Source organism: Oncorhynchus kisutch, unplaced genomic scaffold (genome assembly GCF_002021735.2).
Source record: "Oncorhynchus kisutch isolate 150728-3 unplaced genomic scaffold, Okis_V2 scaffold2345, whole genome shotgun sequence".
In the NCBI taxonomy this organism is placed as follows: Eukaryota; Metazoa; Chordata; class Actinopteri; order Salmoniformes; family Salmonidae; genus Oncorhynchus; species Oncorhynchus kisutch.
In genome coordinates, this window is record NW_022264290.1 from 1 (window position 1) to 19,892 (window position 19,892).

The 19,892-nt window shown below is 46.4% G+C and overlaps 1 protein-coding gene across 1 annotated transcript; it reads right to left on the minus strand.

The window, feature by feature from the left end:
- Nucleotides 1–1,927: 1,927 nt before the first annotated feature.
- On the minus strand, nt 1,928–18,157 carry LOC116369946 (tectonin beta-propeller repeat-containing protein 1-like; the record flags this gene model as incomplete). The annotated part of the gene is given in 20 exon segments (XM_031819626.1): nt 1,928–2,023; nt 2,166–2,262; nt 2,390–2,483; nt 3,097–3,233; nt 4,709–4,866; nt 5,305–5,457; nt 5,739–5,894; nt 6,023–6,126; nt 7,029–7,171; nt 7,173–7,505; nt 7,893–8,020; nt 13,501–13,602; nt 13,721–13,824; nt 14,146–14,320; nt 15,123–15,245; nt 15,536–15,658; nt 15,944–16,129; nt 16,260–16,492; nt 17,319–17,406; nt 18,019–18,157. Coding segments are annotated over 20 exon segments (2,766 nt in total), but the record flags the coding sequence as incomplete, so codon positions are not given.
- Nucleotides 18,158–19,892: the final 1,735 nt, after the last annotated feature.

Consider the following 19,892-nt stretch of genomic DNA (forward strand, 5'->3'; position numbering starts at 1 on the left):
TTGTTTTTTTAGCATTAGCAACAAAAAAGTAGTCAATATGGTCAAAAGTCATGGACATGCATTTAAATTAGTGCGTTCAGCTATTTAAGCCACAACGGTTGCTGACCTGTGTATAAATTGAGTACACAGCCATGCAATCTCCATAGACAAAGACAGTAGAATGGCCCATACTGAAGAGCTCAGTGGGCTTTCAATGTTGGGCAACTGTTATAGTATGCCACTTTCCAACAGTCAATTAATAAAATTTCTGCCCTGCTAGAGCTGCCCCGGTCAACTTTAAGTGCTGTTATTGTGAAGTGAAAAGTCCAAGCACACGGCTCAAGCCCGCGAAGTGGTAGGCCACACAAGCTCACAGAACGGGACTTTGAGTGATGAAGCACGTAAAATCGTCTGTCCTCGGTTGCAACACTCCCTACCCGAGTTCCAAACTGCCTCTGAAGAAACATCAGCACAAGAACTGTTAGTCTTGGCGTCATGGAATGGTTTCCATGGCCGAGCAGCCACACACAAGTCTAAGATCACCATGCACAATGCCGAGCGGCAGCTGGAGTGTTGTAAAGTTCGCCACCATTAGACTCTGGAGCAGTGGAAACACGTTCTCTGGAGTGACAAATCATGCTTCACCATCTAGCAATCCGATGGACGAATCTGGGTTTGGCGGAAGCCAGGAGAACATTGCCTGCACAAAGCATAGTGCCAACTATAAAAAGTTTGGTGGAGGAAGTATAATGGTCTGGGGCTGTTTTTCATGGTCGGCCTAGGTCCCTTTGCTCCAGTGATGGGAAATCTTAATGCTACAGAATACAATTACATTCTAGACGATTCTGTGCTTCCAACTTTGTGGAAGGCCTTTTCCTGTTTCAGCAGTGTCAATGCCTCAGTGCACAAAGCAAGGTCCATACAGAAATGGTTTGTAAAAATTGGTGTGGAAGAACTTGAATGGCCTGTACAGAGCCCAACACCATCGAACACCTTTGGGATGAATTGAAATGCAGATTGCGAGCCAGGCCTGACACCCGACCTCACTAATGCTCCTGTGGCTGAATGGAAGCAAGTCCATGCAGCAATATTACATCATCTAGTGGAAAGCCTTCCCAGAAGAGTCAGAAGAGTGGAGGCTGTTATAGCAGCAAAGGGTGGGGTGGGGGGGACCAACTACATATTAATGTCCATGATTTTGGAATGAGATGTTTGATGAGCATGTGTCCACATACGAGTCTAGGACGTACACTACAAAAGTAACGTATTCAATTGGGAATGTGAGAAAGCTGGATGCTGAGGTTTGGTCAGAATGCATTGTAAAAACAGACTGAAGAGGGTGCTGAATTCTGTTATATAGAAGAATAACAGTGAGCATATTTGTTCAAGCAAAGAGGATGTTATTCTGTGATGTAGTAATGAGTGTCTTTAGTTAAAGTCCCAGGTTGTAAGTTTGGGGTGTTCCTCACCGCAGGGTTTTGGGGGTGACTCCCAGGCGACACAGGACATCCCCCTTGTCACTGAGGCCCCAGACTGAGACCTGCTCCATACTGCTCTGAGCCAGGCACGGCAACACTGTGATGTCACTTAGGGGGATGGGCGGGACTTCCTGCCATGGGGCAGTCAGGGTGATTTTACACTTCCTGTGTGGAAACGAGAATCATCATCATCATCATCATCATCATCATCCTAATGAAATGTTTGAGTGAGACTATACCTGACCCAGCGCAGACTATACCTGACCCAGCGCAGACTATACCTGACCCAGCGCAGACTATACCTGACCCAGCGCAGACTATACCTGACCCAGCGCCGACGTCTGACAAAGTCCTTCAGGCTCTTGTTGCCATGAAACGTCCTACATGACAGAGACACAGAACAGTCAATCAACACACTACTTTTTCTAAGATAAGTGTTGGCCATTATATAAGGTTGATGAAATATGAATGAACATGTGTATCTCACACAGGAAGTCTGCTGCATACTGCCACCCCTCTTTGTCTGTCCCTCCTGAGAAAGCCAAGTCCACGGCCCACTCTGTCACCTGGCAAAGCAGAGGCATGTTGATGGAGCGGGAGAGTACAACATTAACAACATACAGGTACATTAAATACAACATTGGACTGTGTGTTAACTGTAATAAGAGGTTTGAGGGTGTAGGGGGTTCAGGGACTAGGACGACCTACCCAGCTCCACTGAGGCGAGGGAGGGTGGGTGGTGGACTTGGTGCACTCTGTAAAGCCGTTGTCATCACTCCACGGGAACCGGTCTGTGGGGAGAAGCCTGCAAGGGTGGCAAAGTGTATATTACACACACACACACACACACACACACGCAGAGGAGCAGTCGGAAGTGTCTAGGACATATTATTACAACCCAGCCAACAGTCACGTGAGACAGATAGTTGTACTTGTCTGTGTATCCAGTCACGGGGTTCCATCGCTGGTTCTCATAGATGTACACAGTCCTTCCATCTGTCTGTGTGTGCAGGATACACCTGTCTCCTACAAACACAGGAAAGGCACAACTCTGCTATAATAAGTCTGATGTAAGTGATTCATCAGTAATAATTGACTATCTAGTTCTAATACAGTACTTTGAATTGTTACTTTATCCCTGCAGTTCTATATGAATACACATTAGCTACAACTGTAGAAGCAGGTTGAAGATGACAAAGGTTAAAACAAGAGGACTCTAATATCCCAGAACAGTTTCCTAAAAGCTTCCACATGGATTCCAAACTTGTCGTAATCTTTGTTACCGTCAACCTACTGTAGGTCGAAGGTAAAGAAGCTTAAAGTGTGAAGATGAAAGAAGCTTACAGGGTGGACTAGCAAAGGCCCGGTCTAAGGCAGGGGTGAACAACTGGAGTCCTCAAGAACCGCACTCAGTGTTGGCTACATTTCATCTTTAATTAAGGTCAATCAATGACTTAAGCTACATGGAAGAAATGATTGAAAACCATCACAGGCATGTTCATTAAGGGAAAATTGTTTTTTTCCAAAGTAAATTGAAAATAAGTGTTTCTTATTGGGCAAGTCTGGGTAGTCCGTTTGGTGCCTAATGAACACAACCCAAGACTGTGGTGGCCTGAGAGACTGAGGGGTCATTTATTACCCTGAGGGGGCTCTTCCTCAGCAACGCTGCCCGAACCAGAGTAGACCCAGGCGGTGCCATCATACCCGATCCCCCACACCACACCCAGACTGTTAGACTCTACACAGCGCAGGTGGCCCGGGACCTGCAGCCAAAACCTGTACCAGGACCAGACAGTACAGCTAGCGGTTAGCGCCCAGACAGCGTTAGCATCACAGGAGGCTGACGAGGGGAGGATGGTTCATAATAATATTGAGAATGGGGTGGTGTCAGACACATGGAAACTACGTGCTTGATAACATTCCACTTATTACGTTCCAGCCATTAGTATGAGGCCGTCATCCTTAATTACGGTGCCACCACCCACCTGTGGTTAGCATCCAGCAAAAGACAGAGACACTAGCACCAATTGTTAGCAATAAGACAGAAGTTAGAACTATGCTTAAGATTACCAGAGATAAGATCATTGTTTTAGCAGGTTAGTAGTAGCTAATAGATCTACGTCAGGTGAGTTATGTTAGCCAAACAGAGAAAAGAACAGAGGTACATGGTTGGTTGGCTTCAAAGCAGTGAAGGAACATGCTACAGTGTGTAAGTGGCTGTCATTGTTGAAAAGGGCAAGGATGAAAAAAGGAGAGAACTGAGTGAGGAGGAGACACAGAAACATAAGTGTGTGGCATGTCGGTAGCGGTAAAGCTCAGTGTGTGGCATGTCGGTAGCGGTAAAGCTCAGTGTGTGGCATGTCGGTAGCGGTAAAGCTCAGTGTGTGGCATGTCGGTAGAGGTAAAGCTCAGTGTGTGGCATGTCGGTAGAGGTAAAGCTCAGTGTGTGGCATGTCGGTAGAGGTAAAGCTCAGTGTGTGGCATGTCGGTAGAGGTAAAGCTCAGTGTGTGGCATGTCGGTAGCGGTAAAGCTCAGTGTGTGGCATGTCGGTAGCGGTAAAGCTCAGTGTGTGGCATGTCGGTAGCGGTAAAGCTCAGTGTGTGGCATGTCGGTAGAGGTAAAGCTCAGTGTGTGGCATGTCGGTAGAGGTAAAGCTCGGTGTGTGGCATGTCGGTAGAGGTAAAGCTCAGTGTGTGGCATGTGGGGCGGCAGCGTAGCCTAGTGGTTAGAGCGTTGGACTAGTAACCGGAAGGTTGCGAGTTCAAACCCCCGAGCTGACAAGGTACAAATCTGTCGTTCTGCCCCTGAACAGGCAGTTAACCCATTGTTCCCAGGCCGTCATTGAAAATAAGAATATGTTCTTAACTGACTTGCCTGGTTAAATAAAGGTAAATAAAAAAAATTAAAAAAAATTAAAATGTAGGTAGAGGTAAAGCTCAGTGTGTGGCATGTCGGTAGCGGTAAAGCTCGGTGTGTGGCATGTCGGTAGCGGTAAAGCTCGGTGTGCGGCATGTCGGTAGAGGTAAAGCTCAGTGTGTGGCATGTAGGTAGAGGTAAAGCTCAGTGTGTGGCATGTAGGTAGCGGTAAAGCTCGGTGTGTGGCATGTAGGTAGAGGTAAAGCTCAGTGTGTGGCATGTCGGTAGCGGTAAAGCTCAGTGTGTGGTATGTAGGTAGAGGTAAAGCTCAGTGTGTGGTATGTAGGTAGAGGTAAAGCTCAGTGTGTGGCATGTAGGTAGAGGTAAAGCTCACATCATGTCACAGGGCAAGGTGTGTGCCGGGGCCTCCAGACAGGGAGAGGGCTCGTGGACCATCACGTCCCCCTTGGAAGTGACTGACCACAGGGCCTGTCGGGAGGGGGTTCCCCTGATCCCTCTGGCCTCGCAGCAGCACCCAGCCAACAGGGACAGCTGCACAGGAAAGACAAAGACACCCCTTCAGAGATATGGCCAATGGTACAGTCCAGATGGATAAAAGTAATATTACTGGACTACATTTACTAAGTGGTTTTAGGTAAAGGCTTTACATTGCATGTGGACAACAGTAAAACTCTCGAGTATCTGGTATCCCCTCTTATGATAAGTACTGTGGCTGTGCCCCACATGGCACCCTATTCCCTATGTAGTGCATTACTTCTGACCAGGGCCCATAGTGCCATTTGGGACGCAGCCCTGATCTCTTATCTCTGGCAAGGCTACTTCAATTGGGAAGCTACCTTGAAGGCTGTTGTAAAATGTGTTAGATAAAGTCATGTAAAAGATAAAAAATAAATTAAATGGCATTAGAATATCTATCCATTCAAAACACATGTGCTGTTTATATCTGAATGGAAGCCTTTCCAGACCTACCCAGTCAGCCATGTCCTTCTCAGTCTGTGCAGACAGGATCAGCGGCCATCTTTGTTTGGTGCTATCTGACGTGTACACCGCAAAGGCATGATGGGAGTTTTCCTTGAGCACAGGAACCAGCACCGTCACATCACTTATAAACACATGGAGGTACTGAGAAAGATAGCGAAACGGAGGGAGAGAGAAGATACTTTCTGACCTGTGACATCCAATCTAGAAATGAAAATGAGTCAACAATTCAAAGCAGTACAGTAGCATAGCGGTATATTCTGAGTAGTAGGCATCTACTCTTTAGATTCTGTAGGTGAGAAAGGCCTTGGCTCCACAACATGGCTTTCACCTCTCCAGTCATTTCTATTCAGTGATTACTTCAATGAAGAGAGGAAGGATGGATGAATGTCTAAGGAATTTGAGTGTCATTGAGTCTCCCTCACCTTTTTCTCATCATACTGGGTGAAGTAGATGAAGAAGATGGCATCCCTCTTGCCATTGACGTTGGTGGACTGCTCCAGGGCCACGCCCACATCCACCCAGCGATAGGGCTTCCAGTCCCTCCACCAGCGCATGCTGCCCTTCCTCACCCACACAGACTGACCCGTACAGTGTTCATTAGACAACTCCATTTAAAAAGTCACTGTCCCTACTTCTAGCACCACCTCAGCAAAATCATGACTCCTAAAAAAAAATTGCAGTAACGTTAATAGTTTAACAGTCTTACCGCGCTTCTCTCCACTGGCTCCTTACTGGTGGTGGTCTCGGCCTTCCTAGCCGTCGAGGCTTCTGGTTCAACAGGGGCGATGGACAGGGCAGTGGAGCATGGGTCTGGTGCACACAGATAACAGACAGGATAGAATAACACAGTGGAGCATGGGTCTGGTGCACACAGATAACAGACAGGATAGAATAACAGTGTAGCATGGGTCTGGTGCACACAGATAACAGACAGGATAGAATAATACAGTGGAGCATGGGTCTGGTGCACACAGATAACAGACAGGATAAACAAGTGATTTAAGAGTTTGATAGAGATATCAGGACAAGGATTTCCTTAACCATGTGACTTCACCAGGAAAAAGTCCTAGAATTAGCCCATTTAATTAATTCAGTAAAGTTAGGCAGAGCGCAGACACACCGGTACCATTGTCAAACGTTTACCTGCCTGAACAGTGTCGCCCGTCAATCTCTTTAAGTGTTCACACAGACACTACCTAGCAAGATGACGAAGAAACTATTTAATTCACTCTCCATAATCCCATACTGCCAGTGCCAGCCCATAGCCAAATGTTTAGCTAGCTAGTGTTAGAATATTCGCTAGCACAACATATGCTAAGATTGCGCTGACGGATGGCGTCTCACCTCGAGCTCCTACAAAACATTGCAGGTTTTACTTTTTTGGGGCATTTATCCTGCTGAATAGCCTCCACTAGTCAGCTAGCGGCTCATCCGTGGACGTTTTTTTGATGGCTCCCCCACATGAGGGTTTGTGCTCTCTGATTGGCTCAAAGTCAAGTTGTTGACCACTGACGATCATTGTGATTCTACAAGTAGAATTGGTAGGTTCGTCGGTACCGGGTCAGCACGCAGCAGGTACCGCTTTTGTTCTAGCAAGAGAAGGAATGGCCTCCCACTGTGATAAGTACCTATCAGCAGTGAGATTCTCGGTGCGTTTCATACTTTAGGTAGTGGTCTGATATTCTGATAGGCTGGTGAGTGTTCCTCCGTACCTGCAGGCCTGAGCCAGGTCATCTGAGCTGTATGGTCCACATCACAGCCTCCACCAGAGATCCAGGCCCATACAGGCCCGTCCTCCTCCCCCAAACCCAGAGAGGGCTCCAGACCCAGGGGGTAGGTGGCCACTGAGGTGGGGGGGTCCCACGTCCCCTGCCCTGCCAAGAGAAGACGCCTCTCCCTGGGGGCTCTGAGCTGCGTCCAGGTCCACATTGCACATCGGGGCTGGGGTGGACTCGCTGCCCTTCCCCTGGGGTGGCTTTTTGGGGGAGGGTGTGGGGGTCCTCAGGGGCTCACGGTCAGCCACCAGGCTGGAGATGAAGCTGTCACTGGTGGGGATGAAGGCTTTGGGGGTGTCCTGTGGTCTTGGGGGGATGGTGGTGAGGAGAAGCTCCGTGTCCCCTGAGTCCTCGCAGGTAAGAACAGAACCATGGGAAGCATTGGTCACCTGTCCCCCGAACTCACAGCCAGCACTGAACAACAGAGACGGAAGGGGGGGGGGGGGGGGGGGGGACCACTCATATGAGTATAAATGCGCCACTCACAAAGACACACATACAGTATGTTTGTGACAGTAAATCATTTGGTAACATGACAGACAACTATCAAAATAAAACTGCATCTCCGTGTACAGTAATTGTTAAGCATAAAATGTAGTCTTAAGAACATATACACCAGTGTTCCCCAACTGGCGGCCTGCGGGTGGTTTTATAATAAATAAAACACCTGAGGCTAAATCTAATTAACATGAACATGGATATTTATTTTGAGATGTCAGCATACAGAATATATGAAATCTAATACAATGCAAAAACACTGGAAAGTGAGCATTCTCTGTGTGTACTCCGTATGCAACTGACCTGGGTTGGACCATCTCTTTGCTGTGACCCCATTGGGCAGAAACAGGTATCCAGCCCCTACCACTGGGCTCCGATGGGGTGACACCCTTCCTGAAATACAGACCACGGTCCTCTCCAACTCCCCACACCTTTAAATTATAAAACATTTATAGTGGCATATTCATAAACAAAGTGTTATCCTCAACATCACCCCCCCCCACTGTGGCTGGACTACTTATTCATTCTTAGAAGTCTATTTTTGTTGGCACAAAACTACCTCCATCCTTTCATTCATTTGCATGGGTTACCTTTAGACGAGTCCCCTGACACCATGTTCATGAGTCTCCCCTTTCTACAGTGGGATCATAGTAGTTTGTAGCCCAAACGGTTTGGCCGCTACAGACAAACGTTGTCATATCAGCGTGGAGTCCCGTGACACTTGTAAGAACCGCATCGTGTTCGTGAGAGTCTCCTCTTTCTATAGAGTGGTCATACTCGTTTATAGGCCAAACCGTTTGGATGCTACAGAGGTTTTGGCGAGAAGACAGATTTTCAGGATGTCTCCTGGTCTGACAGCTGTGGCTCTACCACTTTCCACCGCAAATGCAGAAGGACGACAGCAGGAATGAGACGCAGCCCATGCAGATATTTCTTGCATAAACTGACAGAATTTGATGGGACTTTTATTTTATTGTGTTACTTAGATTGATGCACCAACACATCAATAGTCTCTAGTTGAGCATCAAGTTGGTTATATGCCAGAGAACAGTTGAACACAATACAGTAACAATACAATATGGACACAGTAAAAACCAATATAGATTGACCCAAAGGCCTGCTGTCAAGTGCTACTTTAAACAGCCATTTAACCCTAGTGCCATCTAATACAAGTGGCATCCATAACTCTGGGACAGGACTGAAATATGGGCTATGTATTGCCCTACTCAAATTAGCTTGTGTCAAATATGGCACTTAGAATATAGGCCAAGGATATATAAGGCTGGGATGGGACCGCTGGTTAGAGTAGCGGAGAGAGGCTCCTGTTTCAGAGAGGAGTGGGAAGTGAGAGACAGGAGGGGGGGGGGAAACAGGTGAGTCATTGGGAAAGGGGGGGGGAACAAACGAGAGATCGGAGAAATTAGGCTTTGGCAGTATACCGTGTATATACTCCGGGATGGTTTTTCAATTCAGTTATTATTCAATAACTATTTAAAATTTCTCAATATATTTGAATATTTGTAGCTATTTAAGTAAATACCTGAGTTATTCAGTACTGTGTAGCACAAACCAGGTGATCTAGTTACAGTATGTATGAAATTCCCAACTGACAGTTTGTCAGCAAGATATCTTAGAACTATTAAGTGAACCATCTAAATTGTGCTAAATCAGTGGTCACCAACCTTTGAGTCAAGACCACCTTATTTTTTAAAACATGACTTAGCGTAAGCCGTTGCAACATTAACCAATTAAAAACAGTTCTGTAGCAATGAGGTTTGTTCAGTAAGCTATAGGCCCAATACATTATCACTGATTATTGGCTTGAATTGTCCTGCCAATGTTGTAATTAGGGCGGCAGGTAGCCTAGTGGTAAGAGTGTTGGACTAATAAGCGAAAGGTTGCTAGATCGAATCCCTGAGCTGACAAGGTAAACATCTGTCCCACTGTTCCTAGGCCGTCATTGTAAATAAGAATTTGTTCTTAACTGACTTGCCAAGTTAAATATAAATAATTTCAAAATGTTAGGTACTGTATATGATCACATGTTGTATTACTCTACTTTTTTACTAGACTGATGGCCTGCATTTGACAGTCAGTCAAGTGAGGCACCAGTGAGGCTGCCTCTCACCTGACTCACTGTCCCTCCACTCTCACTCTCTCCCTCCCCCCTCTGCTGAGAAAAGGGGACATTCTTCCAGCTGATAGCGAAACTAAAGTCACATTGCATTATTTCTGCTTCATGCACCAAATTTGTTACTCCTGACCAAAGTTAAATATTTATTGATATTAAAAGAGACAAGCCGCTAATAATAACAAGGCAAGCTTATAGAAACACTTTGCTGTACTCCTTCATTACAGCTGCAGTGCTGGTTGTAGTGTGAGTGGAAGTAGGGAGAAAGCACATTTTATGGCTTATAGAAACACTTTGCTGTACTCCTTCATTACAGCTGCAGTGCTGGTTGTAGTGTGAGTGGAAGTAGGGAGAAAGCACATTTTATGGCTTATAGAAACACTTTGCTGTACTCCATTACAGCTGCAGTGCTGGTTGTAGTGTGAGTGGAAGTAGGGAGAAAGCACATTTTATGGCTTATAGAAAAGTGTTGAACTTAAACTTCCTCATAAAAACAGCAGTTCTTTGCTGTATTCGTTGACTCTCTCGCTAGTCATGGTTTTAAAATCTGACAATAGCAACTTTGCTGAGCATTTCAAGGCTTATTTTACACCGTCCATGGCGAAAGGAAACTGTGCAGACACGGTCATGTGCCATCTGATTGGCTAGAGGTGGGTCAACAGGTGCACTTTATTTGCCCTCTGGGCCTGCCGGATAGGCGGAGTTACACCTTCAGACACATAAAATGGTTCAAAATGGGAACACTGCCTTCTTGGCACTAGGACTGCTGAATCAGGCGCACCTACCACCCGCATGAAAACTAATGAAAAAATAGGAAAGCAAGGCTTTATCGTTGTTTTTTTTACAGAGAAGTTTGGTGGTTGACTAGGAACGCTTTGGAGGTCGACCAGTCCAATATTATCAACCGGTTGGTGACCACTGTGCTAAATGCTCTGCAGTTGTGCATTTGGTTTTCTAATTTAGTAGTAAGTTAGCTTCTTTCAAAAATCAAGCGTTGCTTGGTAACAGGTGAGAATCTCCTCCTGGACCAAGAGCCTTGCTGTCTCATCTTTGTTTTGTTACTTGTATAACTTTGAGCTGGGATGTCTGTCCTGCAAATTCTTTAGGTCAGAGACTATAGAAATGTTTGCACTATGCTCGTTAGCATTCTCTATGGGATTTTATATTTACTTATTAGCATTGCTAACCTTTGGATTACAAAGGTATGACAAGCTGGAGCGAAAGGAGGAGAGAGAGAGAGAGAGACGGGAGAAAGGAGGAGAGAGAGAGAGAGAGACGGGAGAAAGGAGGAGAGAGAGAGAGAGAGACGGGAGAAAGGAGGAGAGAGAGAGAGAGAGACGGGAGAAAGGAGGAGAGAGAGAGAGAGAGACGGGAGAAAGGAGGAGAGAGAGAGAGAGAGACGGGAGAAAGGAGGAGAGAGAGAGAGAGAGACGGGAGAAAGGAGGAGAGAGAGAGAGAGAGACGGGAGAAAGGAGGAGAGAGAGAGAGAGAGACGGGAGAAGAGAAAGGAGGAGGAGAGAGAGAGAGAGAGAGACGGGAGAAAGGAGGAGAGAGAGAGAGAGAGACGGGAGAAAGGAGGAGAGAGAGAGAGAGAGACGGGAGAAAGAGGAGAGAGACGGGAGAAAGGAGGAGAGAGAGAGAGACGGGAGAAAGGAGGAGAGAGACGGAGAAAGGAGGAGAGAGAGAGAGACGGGAGAAAGGAGGAGAGAGAGACGGGAGAAAGGAGGAAGAGAGAGAGACGGGAGAAAGGAGGAGAAGAGAGACGGGAGAAAGGAGGAGAGAGAGAGACGGGAGAAAGGAGGAGAGAGAGAGAGGAGAGAGACGGGAGAAAGGAGGAGAGAAGAAGAGAGAGAGACGGGAGAAAGGAGGAGAAGAGGAGAGAGAGACGGGAGAAAGGAGGAGAGAGAGAGAGAGAGAGAGACGGGAGAAGGAGGAGAGAGAGAGAGAGAGAGAACGGGAGAAAGGAGGAGAGAGAGAGAGAGAGAGACGGGAGAAGGAGGAGAGAGAGAGAGAGAGAGACGGGAGAAAGGAGGAGAGAGAGAGAGAAGAGACGGGAGAAAGGAGGAGAGAGAGAGAGAAGAGAGACGGGAGAAAGGAGAGAGAGAGAGAGAGAGACGGGAGAAAGGAGGAGAGAGAGAGAGAGAGAGAGGAAGAAGGAGGAGAGAGAGAGAGGAGACGAGAAAGGAGGAGAGAGAAGAGAGAGACGGGAGAAAGGAGGAGAGAGAGAGAGAGAGAGACGAGGAAGGAAGGAGAGAGAGAGAGAGAGCGGGAGAAAGGAGGAGAGAGAGAGAGAGAGAGACGGGAGAAAGGAGGAGAGAGAGAGAGAGAGAGACGGGAGAAAGGAGGAGAGAGAGAGAGAGAGAGACGGGAGAAAGGAGGAGAGAGAGAGAGAGAGAGACGGGAGAAAGGAGGAGAGAGAGAGAGAGAGAGAGACGGGAGAAAGGAGGAGAGAGAGAGAGAGAGAGACGGGGAGAAAGGAGGAGAGAGAGAGAGAGAGACGGGAGAAAGGAGGAGAGAGAGAGAGAGAGACGGGAGAAAGGAGGAGAGAGAGAGAGAGAGACGGGAGAAAGGAGGAGAGAGAGAGAGAGACGGGAGAAAGGAGGAGAGAGAGAGAGAGACGGGAGAAAGGAGGAGAGAGAGAGAGAGAGACGGGAGAAAGGAGGAGAGAGAGAGAGAGACGGGAGAAAGGAGGAGAGAGAGAGAGAGACGGGAGAAAGGAGGAGAGAGAGAGAGACGGGAGAAAGGAGAGAGAGAGAGAGAGACGGGAGAAAGGAGGAGAGAGAGAGACGGGAGAAAGGAGGAGAGAGAGAGACGGGAGAAAGGAGGAGAGAGAGAGAGACGGGAGAAAGGAGGAGAGAGAGACGGGAGGGCAGAGGAGCGAGTTTGCTGTACTAGCAACTCCTCTCAGACTCAGAGGGAAACGGAGGCAGCAGCCCCTTCAACCTCCACCCTGACATCAACTCCAGCCCTGTACAGAAATACAACACCAGGGAAATGTGAAATCGGTCAAGGCTGGGAACGCCAGGACCTGAGCTAGGGAACAAGGGGGAGGAGGTGAAGGGCCAGACGAGGACTTGAATGGTATATGAGCAGGGTCTAATTATGCTTAAGCAAACAGACATGAGAGAATGGCACTGTAATCACAACTCGGTTGTCACAGAGGATGAGAGCCCCACGCCAAACATCTAAGGTTCTAACCAGCACTCTCCATTAAGAGAGGAGAACAAGCAAGTCTTAGAAAATAGGACAACAAGATACTGATCATTACAAATGTACCTATGTAAATATAACACATTTTATTTTGTCCTGATGTGTGTTGTGCAATGATGTATATAAACCCTGGATTGCTGATGCTATGTATTGGCTATTGAGAGACATTGAAGCCACCGGTCGGCCATATTGGTACTCCCCAGTAGGAACAGTGCCTCATGGGAATTAAATGAAATTCTACAGTATTTCAATTTAAAAGTTAAGGACAAAATTACATGCATTTAATTATTTTGTTTTAGTGGGGACAGTAACCGCAAACTAATTTACTTTAAGGGAATTAAAATATATATATTTATGTTAAGCCTGCATAATATCATTTTAAAGTATGCATTAAGGTGTCTTTAATAGAATAACGAGGCAAAAACAAATGTAAACATTAATAAATGCATTTCTATACCTTCCAAAATATTTTTCACATTGTGGGGGATTGGCAAAATGGAGGAACGGTGGCTTCAACACAGCACTCCCCATTAGTCATCTAGTGCATTTAAATCCCCTGTGTCGTCTCACCTGGTCATTGAGTCCCACATCCACCATCATCATCTCCCCACCGATGCTGATCCATCCTGAGCCACAGGGGTTATGGGAGTTCACCCCCCGCCGAAACCACACCTGGACACACACACACACTTTATAGGGCAGGCTACGGTACTGCTCTACAGACTACAACGGGGCCCAGAGTCCTTCCTGGTTAGGAGACAAGTTCAGGAAGGGGTGGATGTTGTCTCACTTTGTAGTCCTTAGTGACGGCCCACACCACGCTGACCCCCACAGCAACATGGATGGTTCCGCCCTCCTTTACTGGGGGAGAATCCACCACCACCCAGGAGGAACCTGATAGGATAGTAAAGAAACTATTTGTACTATCATTGTGTAAAATCAATAAAAATACAAAAAATAAAGTTGACCTAACAGGGTTCTCTGGAACTCCGAGTCAAACGCTTGTGAAGCAAAGTTTGCCAATCTCTCTAGTACTACCAATGGTTTTAGAGGAAACCTGCCGTATAGGACAAAAGCCTAAAACATGCCAAAAGAGCACACATTTTACCTGGCTTCACATCCAACAAGTCGTTGTCTACATGATCCCTTCCACATAGTATACTGATGATGTATTTGGCTAGAAGATGGTTGTGTGGACCTAATATCACCCCATACCTGTAGGGCTGTCCAGGCAGATGCCTGTACGGACCAGTAGCTGTCCGTCCCAGAGTACAGCCCAGAGCAAGTCCCCTGGTCCGGCAGAGATCTGGGCCACCTCCCTGGGGGCCTCCACCTGCTCCCAGCACTGGCCCTCGGGGACCTGTGGCAGGATGCCACTCCTGAACCACACCTGAGAGAAGAAGCAGCTCCGCCATGGTTAGTCTGAACTGTTCTTGACTCAGCTTTCCCTGGGCCTTAGTCGTTATCACACTATCATGAGTGTGTGTCCACATCACCACTCAAGACTTGCGTTATAACTCAACTCTTGAGGGTGGCAAGAGTTCAGACATTCTGGTTGAAATGCAAATTAAGTTCAGTTACTGTGTGCAGATTCTCACTATAATTTGATGATTAAGAGATGATGAAACACAACATTTAGTGAAGGTAGGAACGCAAAGCATTTGCATATAGGCACCTCATATGACGAACTTAGAAAACCGCTGCTTTGAAAGTCTCACATTCACTGATGTAAGTGACGTTGACCTCAATCCATTATATTTATAGTGGTGTAAATGGAAGATCTGTTCAGAGGATCCCTATAGAGGATCCTCCCTATAGAGGATAGTATGCTGAGATTCCTGGAATAGCAGATCAAGACTGGACGTAAAAGAGGAAGAACAGTCTAAGACCAAGTTAAGCAATGCATTGACAATGGATGGAGTACTGCTGCCTTCTAGTGGCCAAATGTTTGAACTGCACAATGGTCTTGTGTGCTGTATTTGACACCTCACCAAGTTGCCAACACTGAGACTATGTTATCATCATTAAGATATGCAGGCCTGAGTGTGCGAGTTCGTACAAAACATGAAGGTGAACAACATTCCATTTGAAAGGTATTGTTAATGTGTGTGAAGAATCAGTTTGTATGCAGGTGTATTAAGGCACAGGAAACATCATAGCAGAATAACCTGTGATGGATCAGCCACACTGACCTGTCCTTGTTGGGACACACCCCACAGGAAGTGATATCGCCCGGGTTGGTCGCTCATCTCCCAGCCTCCACAGCTAACGTCACTGAGGGGGAGAGGGGGCTGCTTGGGGTGGTCCAAGGGGATCTGTGGGGGTTCAGTCAGGAGAGGAACTGTTAAAACGAGAGTATATTTACTGGAGGCATTGTAATACCTTCAGGAGTGCATGTAGCCTTCAGTGGGGATCTCCTAGCCTGGTCCTAGAACGGTTTGTGCTGTCTTCCCAAATTCTATGGTCATTGTCACATGTGAGTTGGCAAGACAGATAGACCAGGCTCGGGAAAAGATCTCACACAGAAACTAATGGTGGACGACATATGCTCACAATTAGGTGAAGAGGACCAAATCAAGTCATGTTGTGGGCCAAAATACTGTACCTTGGTCCAAGAGCCTCTGGCTTTGTATATCCTGTCTCTAATCCATCGCCTGCGACAAACACACGAGTTCCACTTCTTCTCTCTGGAGAAGTTAGCAGGAAAGTCCACTGCATACTCCCAGCCCTAAACACACAGATGCGCGCACACACACACACAATTAAACTGACAAGTAAAAGAGTTCAGAGGTCAGCAGTTGGCCCGACTGAATCAACAGCTGTGTGTTTTAATGAATCCAAGGCTTTCGAGTGCACTAGTTTTCAGTAGGACCTATAGGGCTCTGGTCAAAAGTAGTGCACTAGGGAAGAGGGTACCGTTTGAGATGCACTCCATAGCTTCATTGAGCACCTCAAAGTCTGCTACCCCAGACTTGTTGTGCAATTGTTGGCATTCCAAATTCCAGTCTCTCACCCCAGTTTCAATGGGGTCTCCTCCAGCGCAGACCTGGTCCACGTACCAGTCCCCCTCCCACTCCCAGCTGTTTGAGGGCAACAGGAAGCTGTGCAGCGGCTGGGCGGTCCCCCCTGTGAGGTCACTCCAGGCCCAACGGTCAGTGGGCAGCAGCACGTCAGTGAAGCCGTCCACTGGGTTCCACCTCTGAAACCAAACACAGTTTTGTAAGGTAAAATTGAACATGCAGACATAAGCAAGCATGTGCATATGCACGCACACACACATGTTTAAATAAGTAAATGTTGGCAGAGGCGACATGGCATTATCACAATACCTGGTTCTCATAGGTCTCCTCTCGATAGCGAATTGGCACCTCCCCAGGGTCGATATTGAGGTAAACATGGTGGTCACAGCCAATTCCCCAGCTGCACCTCTGTCCAGCCGTAACACGCTTTAGCTCCAGGAGGGTGTCCTCGTCACGCTCCCAGCGCCCTCTGGTGGTGGATAGGCTGTACACCTTCCCGTATACGTCCACTGCCCATAGGAGCGAGCTGGACATGATGGGGCCTGATGATAAACACGGGGGCAGTTTATAATCCTCTCACCACACTGGCCCGGCCATTACCGCAACACAACATTGCTCTGTGCTGAGCGTTGTCTACTCTTAATGGACTGATTAGATTAGCCACAGTTAGAATAATGAGCCAGATATTTCACCGGTTGTATAAATCTGAAGCATGAGGGTAGCGTTTCCACTCCACTAAAATGTGGTGATGTGAGGAAGCCAAAGCAGTGGGAGAAGATGGAGGGAGACGGATTTTGACCTGCATTCTGCTAACTCTCTCATTGATTAAACATTTGATCGGAATACAGTTCTGAACACAAAACTAAAATAAATTAAGAACAGAGTAGACTAAATTTTGTAGAGTTATTGCACACTTGCACTTCACATAGTAGGCGTTCCCTAACGGAAAAATGCAAATACTCGCTAGAAAACGCCAATAGGATCTCGCTAGCTCGTACTTGGCTCTGCCCACCACCTTGTTTGTTCTGCCCACTATGATTCATTTGCTTCCATTGGAAATGACAGTCTGGTCTATCTTGGGTTAGTTATACAGATCTTTGGCTTAGCGGTCAGCAGATTTGTTTTCTACACAGTCAGTTTTTTATTCCAGTAGCCTACCTACTAGCCCACGAATGTGCTCTTAAGTGTTGGCGAGCCTAACGTTACTCCTTAAGGTCCAAGTACCTTGTTTATTATCAGGAGGTAGACTGGCTCTGGCAGCCGAAACAGCCATGTGAATCGATTCTCAATTGTGATACGGTTCTAGAAACAAAGCCGTTTACTTTCATATCAAAAATACATTTTTAGAAATGCAAAATATACACTTACTGTACACTTGTTTTAAACGGCTTTCACAGTTGAAGCCTCTAGTATTTTTCAGCTGTAACACGTTTCTCGCAGCCTTCTTCCGTTGGGCCTACACACAAGTGTTTGGAGCACCATACACAGTTAATTACCACAGGTGGTCGCCTTCATCTCCGGTAAACACGTGCTGCAACGTGGAGATACGGCCGTGTGGGAACACTAAACACTATAAATACTGGGAATGGGAAAATTGGATGTGTCATCGGTCCCAATGATATGCTGTCAACGGTGTGGGCAGGCTGCTTAAACATTTAGAGTAGCCTGGTTGTGTGGATTTCATAGCCTATGGCACCGAGGAATAACAGAGTAAGGAGCGGCTTGCACCTGAATAACGAAAACCGATCAACGGTTGTCAATGGACACTGATAAGACGCGTCATGATATCAGACACCCAGGTGCGTTAAAACCGGACACCTGCCATGCATGTTGATGCGCCCCAGCCTGGAATGAAATTCAATATCAATAGGAAAATTGAAATAGGAATATTTCGGGCAACCAACTGTGGTTTGAGGTGATGACAAACAGCAAAACATAACTTCAATGCATCTAGTCCTGTCCTGCAAAGTGTCACTGACTTGATAGACTCCACTTTCGTCCTGTCCCCGAACACATCATCCAATATTCCGTTACAACAGCAATATAGAGGTTCAAATGCCCTACTTACGCTCTTTGCCCGTTTTCGTAGGTTTAGCTGCATTTAGTGGGCCAAATCATCCACCCAATTATTCTACTCTATCCGCTTTTTATTCCCATTCTGAAGGTATAACGTCTCGTTCCAAATCCACAACAGGAAATGGTGGAACTGTTACTCGGATTGGCTGACATTCTGCAGGTGTCCCGAATCTCGTCTTTTGATTGGACAAACTGCGTGGGCTTGTATATTTTTCCGACGGCTACAGCTGTTTGACGGAGAAGTGGAGAGACGCGCACATATCGCCTACTACCGGAATCTTAATTATTGATTCCACACAAGTTAGGTGTAAATAATTAAACAGTAGGTAGGTTTTAGTTGACTCAATAATTATGTATCATAATCACGATATTTGCATGCCCAATGTCTTCAAATAGACCATGGGGCAATATTTGTTATTGTTAGTGAGCTACTACAGTGACATGATAGTTATTATGTTTTAGGCTACACTCTTTATCAAATTGGGAGGCTATATCAATATCTTAATAGGAATTGTGACAACACAAGAAAAAGGCAGTGGAACTGGCGTCGAGGTCCAGAGTTGAGTTTGAAGGCCATATAGCCTTGATATAGGCATAGTGTTGCCACTCTGCATGCAATTAATTCAATAGGACATGCCTATTATGTAATATAATATAATAAGCATTATATTATGAGCTGTATGCCTAACGTTACATTTGGTCATAGCATGTAATCATTGTTGTGCAGAAGGTGATTTAGGTGAGATAAACCAATACTGTTGTGTGGGTCTAATTTAGTACAACGTTTGAATAATAGCATACATTTTCCAATACAATTAGAGAGAAGTTCTTGCTACAGCACAGCGCTGGACGTTTATATGTTGATGGGTTGCCACTTTAAGAAGCGCTGGGTGCGTTTGAGTGGTAAGGCTAAGGCAGTGGTCAACCTTTTCTAAGTCAAGATCACTTTCTGAGTCAAAATGCCGAGATCTACCGCTCTGATTTTTTTATTTACATGACTTAAAACATGTAAACCTATGCAACATTACCCTATTAATAGCAGTACTGTAGCAATGAGGCTGTGCGGTAAGCTATAGGACCAATACATTATCACCACATACTGGCTTTGCTTGAATTTGCCTGTGTTGTTCTGGACATTTAAAAAAATATATATTTCAAAATGTGAGGTAGTGTATATGATCACACCGGTAATAGCTCCATTGTTGTATTACTTGTGAGGCACAGCTGAGTGAGCATGCATTTAAACAATTAGCTTTTTATTTTACTGGGCTTATGGTGCCTGCATCTGATGGTCAGTCTCAGCGGAGGGAGAGAGCAGCAGACTGAGGGTCAGTCTCAGCGGAGGGAGAGAGCAGCAGACTGAGGGTCAGTCTCAGCGGAGGGAGAGAGCAGCAGACTGAGGGTCAGTCTCAGCGGAGGGAGAGAGCAGCAGACTGATGGTCAGTCTCAGCGGAGGGAGAGAGCAGCAGACTGAGGTCAGTCTCAGTGGAGGGAGAGAGCAGCAGACTGAGGGTCCGTTTCTCAACATCCCTCCGCTCTCCCTTTCCTCCACTGACACTGACCAAAAAGAGACTGTTTTCCAGCTGATGGCGAAACTCGAGTCGCACCACAATATTTCTGCCTCATGCACAAATTCATGTTGTTACTCCTATGAACAGAGAACGTGAAATATTCCTTGATATTAAAAACGACCCAAGCCACTAATAATAATAAAAAACGACCCAAGCCTATAGATCCACTTCCCTACTCATTCATTACTGCTGCACTGCTTGTTGTAGCGCTGAGTGGAAATAGGAAGAACGCGCATTTTATGGGTTATAAAAGTGTTGAATACAATGTGTTGACAGTGCTGAGTAAGAACTTAAA